General features: G+C 41.0%; 1 protein-coding gene across 4 annotated transcripts in view; it reads left to right on the top strand.

The window, feature by feature from the left end:
* ZNF521 (zinc finger protein 521) overlaps positions 1 to 20074 on the top strand; it is a 327831-nt gene that overhangs the window by 104417 nt on the left and 203340 nt on the right. For all 4 annotated transcript variants that reach the window (XM_029231452.1, XM_029231459.1, XM_029231446.1 and 1 more), the window contains one exon: positions 13437 to 16789. In XM_029231452.1, coding sequence (XP_029087285.1) covers positions 13437 to 16789 — 3353 coding nt within the window. The remainder of the gene's footprint in view (positions 1 to 13436; positions 16790 to 20074) is intronic.

Below are 20074 nucleotides of genomic sequence, written 5' to 3' on the forward strand. Positions count from 1 at the left end.
TTTTTTTCTGCTAGATAATTGAGGCCTCCTCTTCCTGGGATAGCGTCTTTATGCAATTTAGTACCCGGCAACTTTGTTCCTGCTCTTCTTAATCTGATAGGGGCAGCTGTTCTGCACGCATGTACATTACAGGGGCATGTTTCTCATACCATTTAGCACTCAGAAAAGTGAGACAGTCCTGAGTATCTCCAAACTGAGTAGAGAGGTTAACTGATTTTCTTTTGACTTCAACTTTCATTTGTCTCTAAGAGCCCCCAAAGACAATAGAGCACACTGCTTCTGATAAGTATGGGTTCTCCTCAGAATGAAGAGATGGGTGTGATAAGATGGCTTGAAAAAAAAAGAGAGCTTGAGGGAAAGGAATAGGAGGGGAGGGAGAGAGAAGTATGTTAACTGCTTTGACTGCAAAATACCCCCTGGTAGCCAGAGATAAGACACCTTGAGCTACTCAGAAGACCTTAAACAGGATGTAAATGAAGCCAATAAAAATCATTTGAGATCAAGCTATTTTTCTAGTCGCCTCCTATTTCCAGCTCTGACAGCAGAAGGCTTAATTTACTGTATGGCATTCCGCACTTACGTGCAGAACCCAGGAAGTTGCCAGCCACTGATAGGAGCCAGTGCAAAAAACAAGATATCTACGGGCTCAAGAGAGGGCCAAACTTAAGGCATTTAATCAGCAATCCTAGCCACGCCTTCCTGAGTGGAGAAAGAGAATTGCTGATCTTCGGAAGCCCCCTTCCCTCTTCCCCTCCTCCTCCTTCACTTATTCATTTGCTTTGTCTTCAGTTTTATGACGACCTTCATTCTTTGAAATGGTTCACAGGGTGAGCAGCATTTCATAGCCTATTGATACTTCTCATCAAGCTAATGCAGCTTGAAAGTAATTATCCACCAAAGTTTAGGAGATAGACCTTTCCATGTTCACATTTGAAAGGAGCTGTTTACTCACAACTTCGTATCCTAATCGTGTAACATCCAGCCTTTATGTACTTGGAACTTTATAACTCTTCAAAATGGTTACTGTCTTTTTCTAGAAATTCACAGGCTGCTGCCAACAACACTCTTCTATAGAGAGGAGGTGACTTATGGGAGGCAGTTGAACTTGATACTGAAAAGATGTGAAGCTTGGAGTCCTACTCGTAGTGGGAGGAGGCAATGTTAAGGGATGGGAAGGCAAAGGATAATGACGTCCTTTTCTTTCTGGAAAAGCTGCTTCTTGGAAGAACTGGGATTCATTTTGGTCTCTGAATGAGGGAGAGAAAGCTCTCCGTCTCCCTTGCTCTAGTGTGGAGCGGCAAATATGGAAAAGGCACAGCCAAGCGGAGCAAACTTGAAGCAGAGGATTTCAATGATTCAGAGGCGATAAAAGACTACAGTGGTTTTCAAACTCAGTAATACAGGGGAAGCACCCTAAAAGCTTGCTAAAAATGAGGATTTCTGAGCCCCATCCCTAGAGGTTCAGAGTCAGTAGACCTGGGCAGGGGCGTATGTGCGGGAGTTTGCATTTTCAACCACAGTTCAGGTGACTGGGGAGCAGGTGGTTGGTGGATTATGCTAAGAAACGCTGCCCTCGGTCATCTGGTTGGGGCAGAGGGTCGCCCTTTGGTTTCGTTGTGTGAAGTCATGGTAGCCACAGTAATCACAGAGGAAGGGGAGCTTAGAGGAAGGTGAGGAGGACCCTTCGTTGTATCCCTCATTGGATAAGCGGCAGGAATTGCGGTTCCAGAGGCAAGAGCATGAGGAAGGTGAAGCTGACCATGCGCTAATTTGATGGAACCTTTCCTTCTGCTTTTATTTGCCAATACCTGACCCAACGAAACCACTCCCCTCGGAGGAGAGGATGGAAGGAAGAGACCGAGGAGAGGATGGAAGGAAGAGACCGAGGGGGAGAGAGATTGTTAAGGAAAACCAGAGGGGTGTGTGTGTGTGTGTGTGTGTGTGTGTGTGTGTGTGTGTGTGTGTGTGTGTGTGTGTGATTTTTCTAGCTAGTAGCCAGAAGTAAAAATAAGGTAAGAAATAAGCTGTCGTGATGTGTCAACAGCAGATTACAGGTTCATAGAATTGTTAGGTTTTTGTTTTCCTCTATACATGCGTGTACACGTATGTCAATTAGCATAAATTGGTTTTGTAGGAGGAAAAGAAAACCACAATGAAATCTTTAACAACAGCAACCAAAGAGAATAATGTGAAACACTATTTTAAGTTCACCCATTTACCCATAGAAACTACGTGACTGGGTAGCATTTGAGGCAGTTGTTGTTTCAGTGGGAGGGTAGGGAAGGGTGGACTCTGGGGGAGTTACCTGACACATAGACCAAGCTGCTTGCCTGGACACGGGGGCACTAGGGCTTGGGTTCTAGTGCCCCCATCAGCTCCTATTGTTAGTGCAAGATTATAACCTGTTACGCATCCTCACCACTCTGTGTTCATCTGTAAGATTAGCACTTGTTTTTTCCCTAAAGACTAAGACTTCTCACAGATCTTAAATCTAATGTTTCATGTACATGAACAGATAGGAGTGACAGCCTTGAGTTTTTTTTTCTCTGTGTAGGCTTCAGTCAAATTCATTTATTTTCTTTCCTTTGATCCCTCAAGTCAGACCCAGAGGTATGCATAACCCATGCCAAACAACATCAGGTCATCTTAAGAGAAAAGAGTAGAGCTCAGATGTGGGAGGAGGCGTTGTGAAGATTCAGAAACCAGCGCTTTCTTACAGACAACATTGAGTCAATCAAGATCCCAGAACTGTGCTAGTCGGCTTTATGTCTTTGGGTATTGGAGACATGATTTTGCAAGGGTCAGTAAGCCTTGGAAATACAGATATATGCTATCCATATTTCCCTTTTCAAAAGCAAATAAAACAAAAACAAAGAAACAGTGCTGTAAATTTCTCTATGAAAATTATTCAGAATTGGTGCATTTCACATGTGAACTAAGCAGTTACATGTCAAATTCTTTATTATCTGACTAGAGTTTCTTAATTTACGCTTATTTATATCATATTAGTACGCTCAGTTTTCGGTGGAATTTTGTGTCCTCTGTGTTGGGTGCTGGAGGGATAGGGGTCTTTATGTCCTTGTGAAACAAGTGCAGATGGAGTCTCCAAGGCTCCCAGACTCCGACCAGCCTCTTAACTCTCTTGTTACTGTGGCCACACTGCCTTGTATTCTTTTCTTATACATTGTTTTGTTATGTTAACATTATCTTGGATTTAGGAAAAATGAAATAGTATTACTTGGAGGTATCATGGGGTTTTTAAGGACTGACTCTGTCACCAGTTTTCGGATATTTGGCAAGAAACTTCATCTTAGTTACATATATAAACAGACATATATACATAACACACACACATATATATAAACACACATGTATACATACATACACGTATATTTTAATACAATTATATATACATATGTGTAAACTATATAATTGAGTATACAAAATATATAATTTAATAAAATAATATAATTATATGTAATATATATTAATCGGTAAAAAAATAGCATCATAAAGACTTCCCCTAATGAAGCATTTCATTAAGACATGATTGCGCATTTACTCATATTAAGTGGCAAATTACTATGATTAATACTTTGCAGTGAGAAATAGCAAAGATATTTCAAAAATGTATGCCTTGATTTAACATAAATCATTAAGTCTGTTCTGAACATCAGTCAGTCCTGCATAAAAATATACATGCACACATAGCCCGTGCCATACTTTTGACTAGTACTGGTTCCCATAAATAAATTACCAGGACTGTTAACAAGAAAAAAAATGATAGAATGAACTGGTTTGAATTTTATTTTTATATTCATTCTAGGGAAGAGTAAATTGAACCCAAAGTGAGAAATAGAAAACAAAGGGAGAATAAGGTACCTGGAAAATCCATTAAATTGATAATCAGCATTATTTTCAGGATTGCCTCTTTCAATTTTTGCCTAATTAGGTAAATGAAAAAAAATAACTACATGAATAAGTATACTGATATTAATGATCTGTGTAGAAATACTTTGTTATGCCCTAATTAGAGTTATTTTAAGAACATACTTTTGTCCTTTGCAGTTTATAAGCATTACCTCATTTAAAATAGATGACTCCTCGGACTTCCCTGGCGGTCCAGCGGTTAAGACTTTGCCTTCCACCGCACAGGGTGCGAGTTCGATCCCTGGTCGGGGAGCTAAGATCCCACATGCCTCACAGCCAAAACACCAAAACAGAAAACAAAAGTAATATTGTAACAAATTCAATAAAGACTTTAAAAATGGTCCACATCAAAAAAAAATCGTTAAAAAAAATAAAATAAACGACTCCTTATATCATTTGTGTTACTTGGGATCCAACATCACTTTTCAGTTTTAGCTTTACTATGTAAAAGTTAATGATGAAAGTTAATGATGTGACAGTTAATGATTCTGTTGAAACACCATAGAAATTCTGTCCTGTGAGGACGCATTGGCAATTTGTCCTGTAGATCTCGACATATGCATAAAATCTCAAGATAGTGTAGCATCCTCCCAATTTTTAAATACCACCATAGCATATAACTTCCCCATAGAATGCATAAACACTGATTGAGGAGTAGGCAACACAAACTAGTTTGAGGTACAGCTGCTGTGTGGTTGGCTAGGTGCATTCACTAGCTTTTCTACTTCAGCCTGACAACTTGTGTGAGACAGTCTCTGCCTTAAAATAAAAAATGATTATTTGTCCCAGATCTTAATTCCTATCGTATTTTAGACACATGAACATCAAAATCAAGAACACTGATGTCCACCGTATTATAATACCAAATGGATAATTGTAGTGTTTCCCCCCTAATCTTTGTAACAGCTTTTTCTATATTAGCACACCGTATTTATCACTTTACTGCACAATGAACCCACAGGGGGTGCTAATTGGTCATTAATTAAATTTTAGCCTTTCAACACTTTTGTATTCTCCAGTGGCTTTATCTGCAGTGAAGTATACGGTGTGGCCTTTTTAAACTGCCAAAAATTCATGTCAGCTTTACTGCTGCCGTGGATACAATACAGGTGAAATTCAGCTCGAGTGAACACCATTTCAGGACTGTTATAATTCCTTGTGACCAAAAGTTCGCCAGCCTTGGACCAAAGCCTACATGTTGGAAAGTATTCAGTAGAGTTCAACATGACAAAACATTCTCATAGACCAGACTCCTCTTTGAAATACAGAATTTGATCTCTTTGTTTAAAAATTCTAGTGTGTAGGGCAATTCTTCGAAAAACCATTAACATGGTGGAATGATTTTTCTGAGGTCCATCATTCACTAATGAAGCCATTTTCAAACTCAGTTTTGTTAGAGGAAGAATCCCTTTTATGTTATGCTACCCCAGTGAAGAGGTTAATTTAAAATTACTAATGATTAACATGGTAGCACTGAGAAATTTGCTGAGTATATTTCAAAAGGTGTGGCTATATTTTCAAAGCTTAATAGGTATATTTCACACTAGAGCAAAGGATTTTGAAGCAAAGTAGAATTTGCCCTCGAGAAATTTCTAAACAGGTAAAATAGTGAGATATTGGGCTGGAGTCAGAACTATGGGATGTGGCTTCAGGATTTTGAATGCAAGCCATCCCATTGTGGGGATTTTATTCCACTAATGAATTAATCACAGCTTGCCAGTGTGTGCTGCTATTAAAGAATGAGCTCCTGCACATTGATTTTCAAGATAACTACTATTAGCGTTCAGATTTTTTTTTGTATTTTGGTTTATTTTTTTAATTTTTTTTTTTAATTTTTGGCCACATGGCTGGTGGGGTTTTAGTTCCCTGACCAGAGATTGAACCCGGGCCCTCAGCAGTGAAAGCACAGAGTCCTAACCACTGGACCGGCAGGGAACTCAATTCCTATTTCTTATTTTTAAACAAAAATGCCTTTTAAGTCCTCTAAAATTCTTAGTATTTCAATATGAAGAAAGCAACCACTAAATTATAGTTAATTTTTATTCCTCTGTAATGTTTTCACATTTATCAGTTATAACCTAACGGTAACTTTGACTTTTAGAGTAGTAGTAATAACTTAGTACATGTTTATATTGTAGCAGTTCAGAAACCTCTTTCATACAATGTCATGTTTGATTCTTATTATATCAACTATAGGGAAAGCTAGAATTTTTCTGATATTATAGACAAGGAGGCCAAAACTTTTTTTTTTTTTTTTGGCGGTACGCGGGCCTCTCACTGTTGTGGCCTCTCCCGTTGCGGAGCACAGGCTCCGGACGCGCAGGCTCAGCGGCCATGGCTCACGGGCCCAGCCGCTCCGCGGCATGTGGGATGTTCCCGGACCCGGCACGAACCCGTGTCCCCTGCATCGGCAGGCGGACTCTCAACCACTGCGCCACCAGGGAAGCCCAGAGGCCAAGGCTTAAAAAAAAAAAAAAAAAAAAAAAAAAAAATATATATATATATATATATATATATATATATAGTAATTTATAGAGTTCATAAGCTAGTTATCAGACCTAAACACATAGTAGGTGTTTAATAAATGTTGGTTATATGGATGAATAAATGAAATAAGCAATGAAGAAGTACTTCAAATTCTTTGTGGTATGAGGTCATATATAAATACAAGACTTCTAAGTAACGAAAACACGCCTTTTAACTCAAAATAGTTGAGATAAAAAGAAAACAGACTTGGGAAATTCACCGTGATGATGGCTGTCATTATTAAAGGAGAGATAAATACATTAAATGATGTAGAACGCTCACAGCCACAGCACTGTAAACAGATGTGTAGCATATGATTGCCAATTACTGAACGCCAAGAGGTTGGTGCTTATCATTAGTTATATATATTTTTAAGTGAGCCAAAAGATGGAAACAGCAAAGCTGTGCTCACCCCCCCACGTAACTGGAAACCGCTTTTCCTTCTGTCTGGCTTCAGAAACACGTCTCAGTTTCCGTGAGAGAGACGATGACTGTTCTTTAACTGGTTTCACGTCAGCTTTTTCCTCTGATTTGAGAGGTGGAGTTAAGTGTGAACTGCTTAAGAATGCACTGTTTTCTGTTTAATTTGGCGGCGGAAGATGGAATTCATTGAGCTCCGTCTGTTCAAATGAACTTTAAGTAACAGCAAGCGAAACATTTGTACTTCTCCGCACACGTAACAGAACTGTGTCTGGTGAAAGAGACAGCTTGGATATAAAGCCCAGGATTACCTAAGGAGGACAGCGCAGGGGTGATACCAACTTATCTCTTTGACTCATCCAAAGCATTAAAGGATTGTTGGGGAAAGTGAGCCTCTTTTTTATTAGGGAGTATTGAAAGGAAAAAAAAATAACCTCTGAGCTCTGATATCTGGAATTCATCTTGACTGTGTTAAAAAATGTGTTCCTCCAACTGCAGCTCCCACAGCTGCTATCATTAATGAGTGACCACCCTTTTCCCTCCTAACCTAACTGTTAATGCATTTAATTGGTCCTTCCAGAACAGTGTGTAATATTACAGAATTTAAAAGCGTCTGTGAATTATAAGTAATTTTCAAGTTCACTTTTCTCTTTTGAACACCCATTAAAGAATATTCCTTTTCAAGTAGTTAAATAAGTTACATGACAAAGGAGTGAATTTAATGTGGGACTGTTGATTTTTTAAAAAAGTATGATAGCTATATTATTAAAGTTGCAGCCTTTCTAAAACTGTTGACACTTCTGTTGAGAATGAAAGGAAACAATTGTGTAATAATGCATAATGATTTATTTAGAATGACCATATCCTTCAGCAATTTAGATCATTGCTTTAAAATGTATTGTGCAATTTGGTGAGACAATTTTTAAATACGATGATGCAGAGTTGTTACTGTGATGGCTCCGGGTTAACATGACAAATATCCTTGTTACCTGTGTCTGTTAAACACACATTTCAAAATATTGTTCTCTCTTGATAGCACCTAACTTCTCTCAGCCTTTGTGCATACCCGTATATTTCCCTCAAGAGTCTCAGTTTAACTGTCTTAAGGTGTCTTAAGTTAATGAGTGGAAAAAGGACTATGAACTCTAGTATGAAAGTTCAGAACTGCTCCTAGAGCATGCTGGTGGAGAGAAAGAACCATTTTCAGCCAATGGAGGAAATAACCTGGAAATTTCCTTTGGTCCCATGCTTTCACCTACGGTCCTACGCTTAAAAAAATCATCTACTAAATGAAATTATTTTGATGTTAAATAATGCAGTGATTGTACTGCTAGTGTTTTGAGGGATAAGAGAGGTAATTTCCGAAGTCCACACTTGGCTTTGGAATTACATAGCAAAATACTCGTTCCAAGGTTATCTGTCAGTAAAGGCCCAAGATTATATCATATGTATAATAATTTAATACTTGGATTTATGGTCCATTAACTTTTAGATATCACCAACAATTTATATTTTATTTTCTTGGTGGCTGAATATACAACTGTGAATGCTTAAGGCACTGTTTGGGCCAGTCCCTAAAGCTGATATTCTAGTGGTTCAATTAAAGAAAAGAAAATGTTAAAATATGTTTATACTGTACACATTAAGAAGCTTACATGTGAAAACGTAAATACATGCAACACATGTAAGTCTTTTTGTTTACATATGCAGCTTTTCCTTCAGCAATGATAGGTGCCCTAGAAATATTCACTAATCTTTGTAACACCCCAGAGGGTAAGTAGCAAGAATTATTATCTTCATACTGCAGGTGAAATACCTAGGTAGGGGCAGATTAAATGACTTGGCCAGGTCACTCTCTAAGTCAGTTATGAAGCTAGAAATAAAACTCCAGACTCCTGACTTTTAGTTCTCATTCTGAGTTATTGCTCTTCGAAAAGAGAGGTGCCAGAGCTGTCAGTATTCGGGCTTCTTTTCCTCACTTGAAAAGTAACCAGTGATGTAAATCCTGTCCCTGTTAAAGAAATCTTGCTGTGTGGCACTTGCACACACATGATACTGAGTCCCCAAGGGCGGTTTAGTGAGTTCTCTGCCTTTACAATGAATGAGCTCAGGTAGCAAAAGGACATCAGTAAGCCAGCTTCTCGTGGGCCCAGCCCTACGAAGAATTAAATGTATTGGAAGTTTCCATAACTTCAGAGATTCGGATCACTTCTTTAACATGTACAGTGAGTCAATCCACTTTGTTACTTGACATTCTCCTTAATAATTTCAGGATTGCCCGTATTGTTGGAGTCAGCATTCTAAAATTAGGCTTGGTCCCTGCCCTCCAGAAGCGTGTACTTTACCCTAAGACTAAGACATGCTTTATGGTGCAAAAATAAAAAGCTTTAGCATCACCCCAAACCTTCCTGTGCATCTTCTCTTCCCCCTTCTTTGACCTTATTTTTTTATTGGCTACTTCAGTTGGATTTGAAAGCCAAAGAATGGCCAGACCCTCAGCATTTTTCTTCCACAATGACAGGCTGTAGACAGACATTATCAGCCCCCCATTTGGCAACCCAGCAGCCCTTCCCAGGGTGTGTTCGTCTGTCCATCCCCCAGTAGCCAGGGTAAAATCATAGCCAATCTTTGCTCTCTCCTCCAAGGTTGGTACATGAGGGGCGATGGCTCATGTCACAGAGGTACTTTGTGCTCTGGTGTCTTTTTTTTCCTGCACAATCCCTCCTTCTAGTATGACTTCACTTTTCTGTTAGTGAGCACCTTCCCCCATAAATATGACCGAACAGGTGTTGCTCTGCCGCTAACTGAGTTTCCAGCTGTCATCCTCCGACGTAGACCCAGCAAAATCTGTTGTTTCGTCCTTTCAGGCAGACTAGAGAACCATCAAGCCCGAGATGGAGGTCTTCCTTGCAGGATATGGCAGTTTTGTTGCCAGAAGATGGTCGGGAAAGCCTGGCTGGCTAACAAAGACAGGCCTTCAGCTGCTGGGTGTAGTTCCAGTTCTGCATCCCCTTTGGCAGGAGCACAGAGGCTGCTGCAGTGTGGCCAGCCAGCAAAATTAGGAAATAAGGACCTCTTTTATTTACTCAGGCTGCTGAATCATGGGCATTCCTGTCTGCTTGGAGAAAAGTCAGGCGGCTCTCCTTTCCACTGAAAGTCTCAGGAGTGTTCGAGACTTTCATCTCCGAGTGTTCACACACTTGTTTTAATGTGCTTTATGGAAATGGTGAAACTCAGCAAGTACAGTTGCTGTAGAAAAACATCTGCACTAACTATGCACACACATTTGCATCTTTAAATAGACTTTTAGGCCACGGAGCTGGTTTCCAGCAAAGTTTTTGTTGTTGTTGTTGTTTTCTTCTTCTTCCCGTTGTAAGAGCTATAGCTCGCTGAGTCAGCTAGCGTGACGTGACTGATTCCAAAAAAATTAAAATTTAACATGGACATGTTAAGTACTTCACATTGAAATGCAGAAAACGTGCCATAACACAGAAACACACTTCTGTAAGAAGTAGCACTTAGTGAGTGTCAAAGGGTAAAAAAGTCCAAGTTGACTCAGTAACAGGAGTTGAAAGAATCCTCCACACTTTCTTCCAGATGAAAAAAAGAAATTGAAATTGTTTAAGTCTGTAGTAGCCATTTAAACGTAGTTTGTGTTGTGAATGCCAAAAAGCTTAAGGTAATGGGGACGAGTAGCTTTCAAAGACTTGGGTAGACCTCGGAGAATGTTGGCAACACTGCCACACCACAAAAGTCTGGGGAGATTCTGATACCCTTAGAGCATGGATCAACACCCCTGGGAGTCTTGTCAGTGAGTTCCTTGTGCATCCCAGGGAGAAAAGGCCCACTTACAACACTAGCAAATGAGCGTTTTACAATTTAGACTTTAAAACAGAAATCAGCCTTTCGTGAAACCTTTGCTTTTTTTTCTAAAAGTAGCATTCCCCGCTCAAACTTTTTACTTCTGCTGAGTGTCCCTCAATCCCTCAGCCTAAGCCCTAATTAGGAAGCCGGTAGGTGATTTCCGTGTATCTCACTTACAAAGACACATCATCTTTGATTATCACGTCCTCTTTTTCCCAAGACCGAGTAATAGGGACAGGAGAGAGAGTGAAGAGAAGATTTTTTTTCAGTTCCCTTGAATCTTGGTTTGAGTAAAAACTTGATCCTGACCCTCAGCTCACTTGACTATATTTGAAATTTATAAGCTTAGGAGAATATGTAAGAGGTATAGTCAGGCGTGGCCCACAGACAAGAACCTGATTTAAGCATGGTGTCATGTTTATAATGGTCTCTTGCTCAATAATTCTTGGTGCATTTGTATAATGATATATCATGCCTGGGCATAATCTGCAATTTAATAATAAATTCACTTGCTAAATTTTCAGGCCCAGTAGTTCTGTTCTTTCAGTCTAGATGCATGACAAATTCTGATTCAGTGTTTTCCCCAACTGTACAAATGAGATGATGTGTTTGAAACTATTTTTAAGTGAAACAACAGGATGTAAGCCTAAACAAGGAATGTGTGAAAAGTGGTCGATTTTCTTCTTAGAATGCTGAGCAAATTTAAGAAGAGAGTAAACTTTTTAATTAGGGGAAATATTTCAAAACTTTGGTTTGTTTTAGGGCTACCAGCCTTAGGTAGCTTATGTCTTTTAAGGGAAAAGGTAGCCCATCATTGAAGTTTTTGTTTTTAATTTTTCAAAATTGTTTCTCTGTATGTTGGGTGATGAGTTTATCTGCATATATTCTTTATGTGTATTCACCCTTAAATTGAAATCACACCCACAACTGCCAGACTCTTTCTTATGCTGGAAACATGTTAGGTTATAGACGTATATAAATGAGGATGCAAAATCATGTGGTTTTCAACTTGTATTGCGAAGCTCTGTTGCAGTGGGCAGGGATCCAGGAATGGTGTTTGGTTGTTTTCTCAGAGTTAGATGGTTGCCATCTGGCATTGATAGTGAGATGGTGTTGTCATCAGTTTCTAGATGCAGGAAAGGAATGATCCTCATCTGTTTCCTGTGGATAAGCAAGAGGTTGATAATCTAGTAAAATCTTGTTACCTTAAAGAAAGCAGACGTGGAATTTGTTTACATAATGCTTGCCAGTTTCTACTTTTGTGTTAATAATATAGCTTGCTAGTGAACTTTAGCTTTGAAGAATTTTAAAATGTACTTGATCATATTCTGGTTGCATCTTATTAGAATACCCCAATAATATTCTAATTGAACCTACTATTCTAATAGAATCACTGTCTCCACCAGGCACACTCCATGGTCTTTACTTGTCTGCCTTTATGAAAAATCTGGCTCCTTTGGAGAGTGAAAAGCTTTTACAATGTCTTCCGATCCTGAATGATAGATTGTTTTGAAAAGCCAGAAAGAGGTTTTACAACCTACTTGAGAAGGTCTCATTTTCCACTTGAATATTATGAAAGTGACAGAAGTAAGAGTGTACACTAGCTACAAACGTGGTTAAAAAACCGCCTAATATAAAGCAGGGTTACTTTATGGATAACTTGCTAAGATTATATCTGGCTTTCAGGCTTGTTTGTCTTCTCTTTGTTACCCATAAATCTTTCAGCATTTAGCATAATCATTTATCACTTTTCCTGTTTCCAGTTTTTCACAAGTTGCTTTGTCTCTGCTCACCTCAAAGTGCAGGTCCTGTTTGGCTAAGGAAGTTCATGCTGCTGAAGCTTTTGCAAAAGGAAGAAATGGTGGGCCACCTCTTGAACTTTCCAAACAAAATACACTATTACAATCTGGCCCTTGTGAAACTCATTTTTTTCTTGATCCTGGCTGATCCTAGCTACATGTAATATCTAGCAGTACCCTTCTAACATCTAATAATCCATTTTCTGGCCTACGCTATTCGAATCTTACAGTTATTGAAGAAGTCCTGGTTGTCTTTTATGACACAAGACATAATTATTATTGTGTCTTCTGTCTTCTTTCATGTGCTTACTTTTTAATATTGTTTTGCTGCGTGCAATAAGGTCTGTATCAATAAGAACCCCATAAAAGATTCTGGTCTTCAGAATTGCCTTTTTATATAAAAACAAGCAAAATTCAGAGGGAATATTTTATTAAATATTAGACGTCTGGGTTGACTGCATTAATTTTAAATCATTCCTGTAATATTTCCTCTTTTCATTTGGTCCTTCAGATGCTCACATAATATGCAAATCATTTTAGAATGAACACAAAAGAAACATTAAATATATTAAAATCTGCATTTTAATAAAATTGTCAATGCATAATACATACCTTGCTTCTAAAGAAGAATGATAAAAAGTAATAAAAGGGTAATTTAGGCACAGAACTATTTAATATCTTTTTATATTTTACAATCCAGTGAAAAGTAAATGCAGAATAAAAGCTTGGGGCTCAGATTTGAAAGTGTTCCACTCAAATATTCTCTCCTTTTTTTTTTTCTCCCTGAAAGGTTCTTGTTGGTCCCACCCTGTGTACAGTACACTCACAGTGGTACAGTAAACTCACTCTTGAACTCTCAACACGGAAAATGAAACGTTCCGATGCTTTTTGTTGCAGATGGAGTGGATGTGGAAGATGACCCCACTTGCTCCTGGCCAGCTTCCTCACCTTCGAGCAAGGACCAGACTTCCCCCAGCCACGGAGAAGGTTGCGATTTTGGAGAGGAAGAAGGTGGCCCTGGACTCCCTTATCCATGCCAATTCTGTGACAAGTCGTTCAGCCGTCTCAGCTACCTAAAGCACCATGAGCAGAGTCACAGCGACAAGCTGCCTTTCAAATGCACTTACTGCAGTAGGCTGTTCAAACACAAGCGGAGCCGAGATCGCCACATCAAACTCCACACTGGGGACAAGAAGTACCACTGCAGCGAATGCGATGCCGCGTTCTCCAGAAGTGATCACCTCAAGATCCACTTAAAGACTCACACGTCCAACAAGCCATATAAATGTGCCATTTGTCGCCGTGGGTTCCTGTCCTCTAGTTCCTTACACGGACACATGCAGGTTCACGAAAGGAACAAGGACGGCTCCCAGTCCGGTTCCAGGATGGAGGACTGGAAGATGAAGGACACTCAGAAGTGCAGTCAGTGCGAGGAAGGCTTTGACTTCCCGGAAGACCTCCAGAAGCACATTGCAGAGTGCCACCCCGAGTGCTCCCCGAACGAGGACCGGGCGGCCCTCCAGTGTGTCTACTGCCACGAGCTCTTTGTGGAGGAGACCTCCCTGATGAACCACATGGAGCAGATGCACGGCGGGGAGAAGAAGAACTCCTGCACCATCTGCTCCGAGAGCTTCCACACCGTCGAGGAACTGTACAGCCACATGGATAGTCACCAGCAACCGGAGTCATGCAACCACAGCAACAGCCCTTCCCTGGTCACGGTGGGCTACACCTCCGTGTCCAGCACGACTCCGGACTCCAACCTCTCAGTGGACAGCTCGACCATGGTGGAAGCCGCCCCGCCAATCCCCAAGAGTCGAGGGAGGAAGCGGGCCTCTCAGCAAACCCCGGACATGACCGTCCCCTCGAGTAAACAGGCAAAAGTCACCTACAGCTGTATTTACTGCAACAAGCAGTTGTTTTCGAGTCTGGCGGTTCTGCAGATTCACCTGAAAACTATGCATTTAGATAAGCCAGAGCAGGCCCACATTTGTCAGTATTGCTTGGAGGTATTGCCCTCCCTCTATAACCTCAATGAACATCTTAAGCAAGTGCACGAAGCTCAGGACCCAGGTCTGATCGTTTCTGCCATGCCTGCCATAGTCTACCAGTGCAACTTCTGCTCCGAAGTTGTCAATGACCTCAACACCCTTCAGGAACACATCCGATGTTCTCACGGATTTGCCAACCCTGCGGCTAAGGACAGCAACGCTTTTTTCTGTCCCCATTGCTACATGGGGTTCCTCACTGACTCTTCCCTCGAAGAGCATATAAGGCAGGTCCACTGTGACCTCAGTGGCTCCCGATTTGGGTCTCCGGTGCTCGGGACTCCAAAAGAACCAGTCGTAGAAGTCTATTCTTGTTCCTATTGTACGAATTCTCCAATATTCAACAGCGTTCTTAAACTGAACAAGCACATCAAAGAGAATCATAAAAACATTCCCTTGGCCCTGAATTATATTCACAACGGGAAGAAATCCAGGGCCTTGAGCCCCCTCTCTCCTGTGGCCATAGAGCAGACATCTCTTAAGATGATGCAGGCGGTCGGAGGTGCGCCTGCGCGGCCGGCAGGAGAGTATATCTGTAATCAGTGTGGTGCTAAGTACACGTCCCTGGACGGCTTTCAGACTCACCTGAAAACTCATCTCGACACCGTGCTACCGAAACTGACCTGTCCTCAGTGCAACAAGGAGTTCCCCAACCAAGAATCCCTGCTGAAGCACGTCACCATTCATTTTATGATCACCTCCACGTACTACATCTGCGAGAGTTGTGACAAGCAGTTCACGTCAGTGGACGACCTTCAGAAACACCTGCTGGACATGCACACCTTCGTCTTCTTCCGCTGCACCCTCTGTCAAGAAGTTTTCGACTCGAAGGTCTCCATTCAGCTCCACTTGGCCGTGAAGCACAGTAATGAGAAGAAAGTCTACCGCTGCACGTCCTGCAACTGGGACTTCCGCAACGAGACAGACCTGCAGCTGCACGTGAAGCACAACCACCTGGAGAACCAGGGCAAAGTGCACAAGTGCATCTTCTGCGGCGAGTCCTTCGGCACCGAGGTGGAGCTGCAGTGCCACATCACCACCCACAGCAAGAAGTACAACTGCAAGTTCTGCAGCAAAGCCTTCCACGCCATCATCCTGCTGGAGAAGCACCTGCGGGAGAAGCACTGCGTGTTTGACGCCAAGACGCCTAACTGCGGCGCCAACGGGGCCTCGGAGCAGGCGCAGAAAGAGGAGGTGGAGCTGCAGACCCTGCTGACCAACAGCCAGGAGTCCCACAACAGCCACGACGGGAGCGAGGAGGACGTGGACACCTCGGAGCCCATGTACGGCTGTGACATCTGCGGGGCGGCCTACACCATGGAGACCCTGCTGCAGAACCACCAGCTGCGGGACCACAACATCCGGCCCGGGGAGAGCGCCATCGTGAAGAAGAAAGCCGAGCTCATCAAAGGCAACTACAAGTGCAACGTGTGCTCTCGAACCTTCTTCTCGGAAAACGGCCTCCGGGAACACATGCAGACCCACCTGGGCCCCGTCAAACACTACATGTGCCCCATCTGTGGGGAGCGCTTCCCCTCCCTCTTGACTCTGACCGAACACAAAGTCACGCACAGTAAGAGCCTCGATACCGGAAACTGCCGCATCTGCAAGCTGCCGCTCCAGAGCGAAGAGGAGTTTCTAGAGCATTGCCAAATGCACCCCGACCTGAGGAATTCCCTGACGGGATTTCGCTGTGTGGTCTGCATGCAGACGGTGACCTCCACCTTAGAACTCAAAATCCACGGCACGTTCCACATGCAAAAGACGGGCAACGGGTCTGCGGTCCAGACCACGGGGCGTGGCCAGCATGTCCCCAAACTGTACAAGTGCGCGTCCTGCCTCAAGGAATTCCGTTCCAAGCAAGATCTGGTGAAACTTGACATCAACGGCCTGCCATATGGTCTGTGTGCCGGCTGCGTGAATCTCAGTAAGAGCGGGAGCCCGGGCATCAGCATCCCTCCCGGCACGAGTAGACCAGGCCTGGGCCAGAATGAGAACCTGAGTGCCATGGAGGGTAAGGGCAAGGCCGGGGCGCTGAAGACGCGCTGTTCCAGCTGCAACGTTAAGTTTGAGTCTGAAAGTGAACTCCAGAACCACATCCAAACGGTCCACCGAGAGCTGGTGGCAGACGGCAACAGCACGCAGTTGAAAACGCCGCAAGTATCGCCCATGCCCAGAATCAGCCCCTCCCAGTCGGATGAGGTAAACTCGCCTTTTTAATGTTTGCTCTTTAACCTCCTCGAGAATCTCTCTCCACTTTACGTTTACACTTTGCTCAGCTTTAATTATTGTCAGGTGCCGAGAGATGCTTGGATCAAAATGCAGTGGTGGTTTTTTCCCCATAGCCATTAGCTAGCAATTACTTGCTTCTCGATAAGCAGCATTTTGGCTTGAATGGTGCAAAATAGGACTAATTCCAGACTCCCTAGGATATTGTCTTCTCTATGACTGAAGAGACCTGCACTCATGCCAACACTACCTGAGATCTGGAATCTCAGTGTAGCTTCACTGCGAGTTGAAATCCCCAGCTATGACTTGTGTGTATGGCAGAGAGATAATGACATAAAAGTAAAGTGCTATGAGCCAACACTCTGGCTTAGAGTAAATTTAAAAGAATATATATATTTGTGGATAACAAATTGGGTAGGGCTGGCTTTTTAATACCGTGTTGTCAACACTCACTGTTTCTGTTTGTCTTCTGGCTAGTGAGGAAGATGTTTCTCACAACAGGATTTTTTCAAAGCCCCTACATTTATTAAGCGCCACACGGTCAACATGCGTTTTAAAGGCACTCTCCCCAAGTCTTCGCTCTCTGGGTTTGGGTTTCAAAGTGAACATGTTTTGGTTTTTTTTCTTAGTTGAAGAGTCGTTTCGTGTCTTTTTTCGCATAATGAGTCTGAAAAACAAGTTCATTTACAGTGAAATAGTTTTGTAAGTCATCATTCCTTGAAGCTGAGCAGAGGATGGCTCATTTTATTATAATTTCTTTATGCTTTATCACCTGGTGTCTAATAGCTCTCTCCCCTTCCCTACCTGCCCCTATCTGGAGATCCATCCAAATGAAAACCCCAGGGAGACCTATCTCCCTTCAGTCTGGGGTCACTGCCTTTTCCTTATCTTGTCTCTGCACTCACACCCTCTCCAAGGTCCCCCTGCATCTCCCTGCAGATAGCCATCACTCAGCTAGTAGGGGAAGGCTGAGAAGACGAACGCAGAGCCCATCCTCCTGAAATGTGCATCTGTGTGACAGGCAAACTCCCAAACTTTGAAGCTGCCTTCCCTTCTCTCCTCCTCAAGTAAATCCTCACCTTTCTCTCATCTAAATAAACAAAATCCTTTCAAACTGGAAGAACCTTGTTTTGATAATGGTTCATGACTCATGTGTTGGATCAGATCGCTTCTTTTGAAACAAATATTTCTAGTTGTAATCATATGAAATGAATTACTTTTTCCAACTTTTTATCTCAAAAATGTTTAAACTTATAGAAAAGTTAGAGGAATAACACAGTGAACATATGTATGTGTCCGTGTATCCATGTCACAAGTTTTATCAGTTATGAACATTTTGTTACATTTTTCTCTCTCTTTGCAACCTTTTTAATTAACCTGAGCTACATGAAAGTAAGTTGTAGATAACTTTATCTCCGAAGAAAAAGGGCATTTTCCTATTTAACCACAATATCATTAGCTCAGGCAATTATTGAAATCAGCTAAAGAAATTAAAGAAATCCATACTATCATCTATAAATCTATATTCGCATTTCCCCAAATCTCCCCCAAATGTTTTATTTTTAAATGCTTTTGAACAAGAATTCTTGAAAAGTTTATGCAGAAAATTATTCCTCTCTTTTGTCTTGTTATGCTTAACATATATAGAAGAGTTTTTATATTCAGGTTTAATTTAAATAGTATATAAAAGGTGTTTAAAATGAATCTCTGTATGTGTGTGTGTGTTTGTGACTGTGGTGGTATGTGTGCATTTAAAACCAAGCAAAATCTAGCTTTTGTGTCTTGGTAGATTTATGGAGAGGCAAATGCCTGTTTCTTCTTATCTGTTCATGGTTTAGATTTTCTGATATTTCTAAATTGCTCTATATTATAATACCATTGGAGGTGAAATATTTTAAAAATGAAGGAGGACATATGGATAGTCTTTATCTGTTAATTTGGTTAGAGTTGATTAGGAAAAAGTTTATCTTTAAGGGATGGTCAAGTCTTCAATTATACCTACAATCTTAATGATAATTTATAAAGCTTAACTATATGCTTCACTTACATAAAATAATATATAAAGTACTTGTTAATTTTAATTCTTACAATAGTGTTTTTTAAGCACCTGCTACTGAGGGTGAAAAATGACTCCATGCAAAAGAGAACCTCCTTACTAAATCTGATTAGTAACTTGTAGCAGTGTCCTTAATTGGCCAGATATTAAGATTCAGTTGTACATTTTTTCTTTGTGCCTTAACAGTACATTAATCTATTCAACATTTTCACCATTGTTACATTTTTTCTTTATTATACTCTTTGTCATAAAATTTCATGTGCCCACTTCCTTTCTGATACTCTGTACCATAAAAAATGTAAAGTAGACCATACTGTTTGGACTTGACATAGAAAATCATCTAAACATATGTAAAGTTTTACGAAAAGGAGCCTAAAAAGATTGCATCGGCAAGAAAAAGACATATAATAAATATTAATTTGTTCCCATTTTTTGTTAGCCAAGTTAAGCTTCTACGACCTCTCATTGTGAGTATTGTGTAAATTTTTCACCAGTGGCAGTAAAGGCGAAGTTATTACATAAGACTTTGCCAAAAGACTGGCATGCCACGTGGAACTAAACTTTATCACAAAAAAGAAGTATCACATGTATGTCCATTGACTTAGATGTCCTAGGTAGGATCTGAAAGACTTAGCAATGTAGGTGGTATTTTCATCTCTTCTTCTTGCTGAGGATTGAGGCTTCAGAAGAGAAAAGAAGAGAATAAAACCTGAGCACCTAGATGTTGTCAAGAACCAGATTAGATTTTTCTGGGCTATGACTTACAGTCACATAAGGGTATTGATAGATGCTGGAATGCTTCTTTCAAAGACTGAAAAGAATGTTACTCGGTCGAGACTAGAGTACCTATTTAAAAGGGATTTAGATATAATCTAGGGAAGGATAAGTACTATATAAACCCATATAATCCAAGAAATAGATGAAAGCCTAGGCATATGACAATTAAAGAAGAATAATATTAGGTAGCTGTCATATGATGGAGAAATTTGGAATTGGAGACAGAAGATCTGAATTTGAACTCCCTTTTCTTCTGCATGCTATTTCTGAATTTGTGAAAAATGTTCTCTTTGTACCAAAATTCTATAATTATTAATCTAAGTTTGCCATGGAGACTTTGTTTTGAATAAAATATTTGGGGGAACCTAATCATTTCTGTTTCCTCCTCAGAGGTTGACTATGATATAAACTTGTACCTGCAGTGA

Source organism: Monodon monoceros, unplaced genomic scaffold (genome assembly GCF_005190385.1).
Source record: "Monodon monoceros isolate NGI ecotype Baffin Bay Population unplaced genomic scaffold, NGI_Narwhal_1 Super_Scaffold_1, whole genome shotgun sequence".
NCBI classification, from domain to species: Eukaryota; Metazoa; Chordata; class Mammalia; order Artiodactyla; family Monodontidae; genus Monodon; species Monodon monoceros.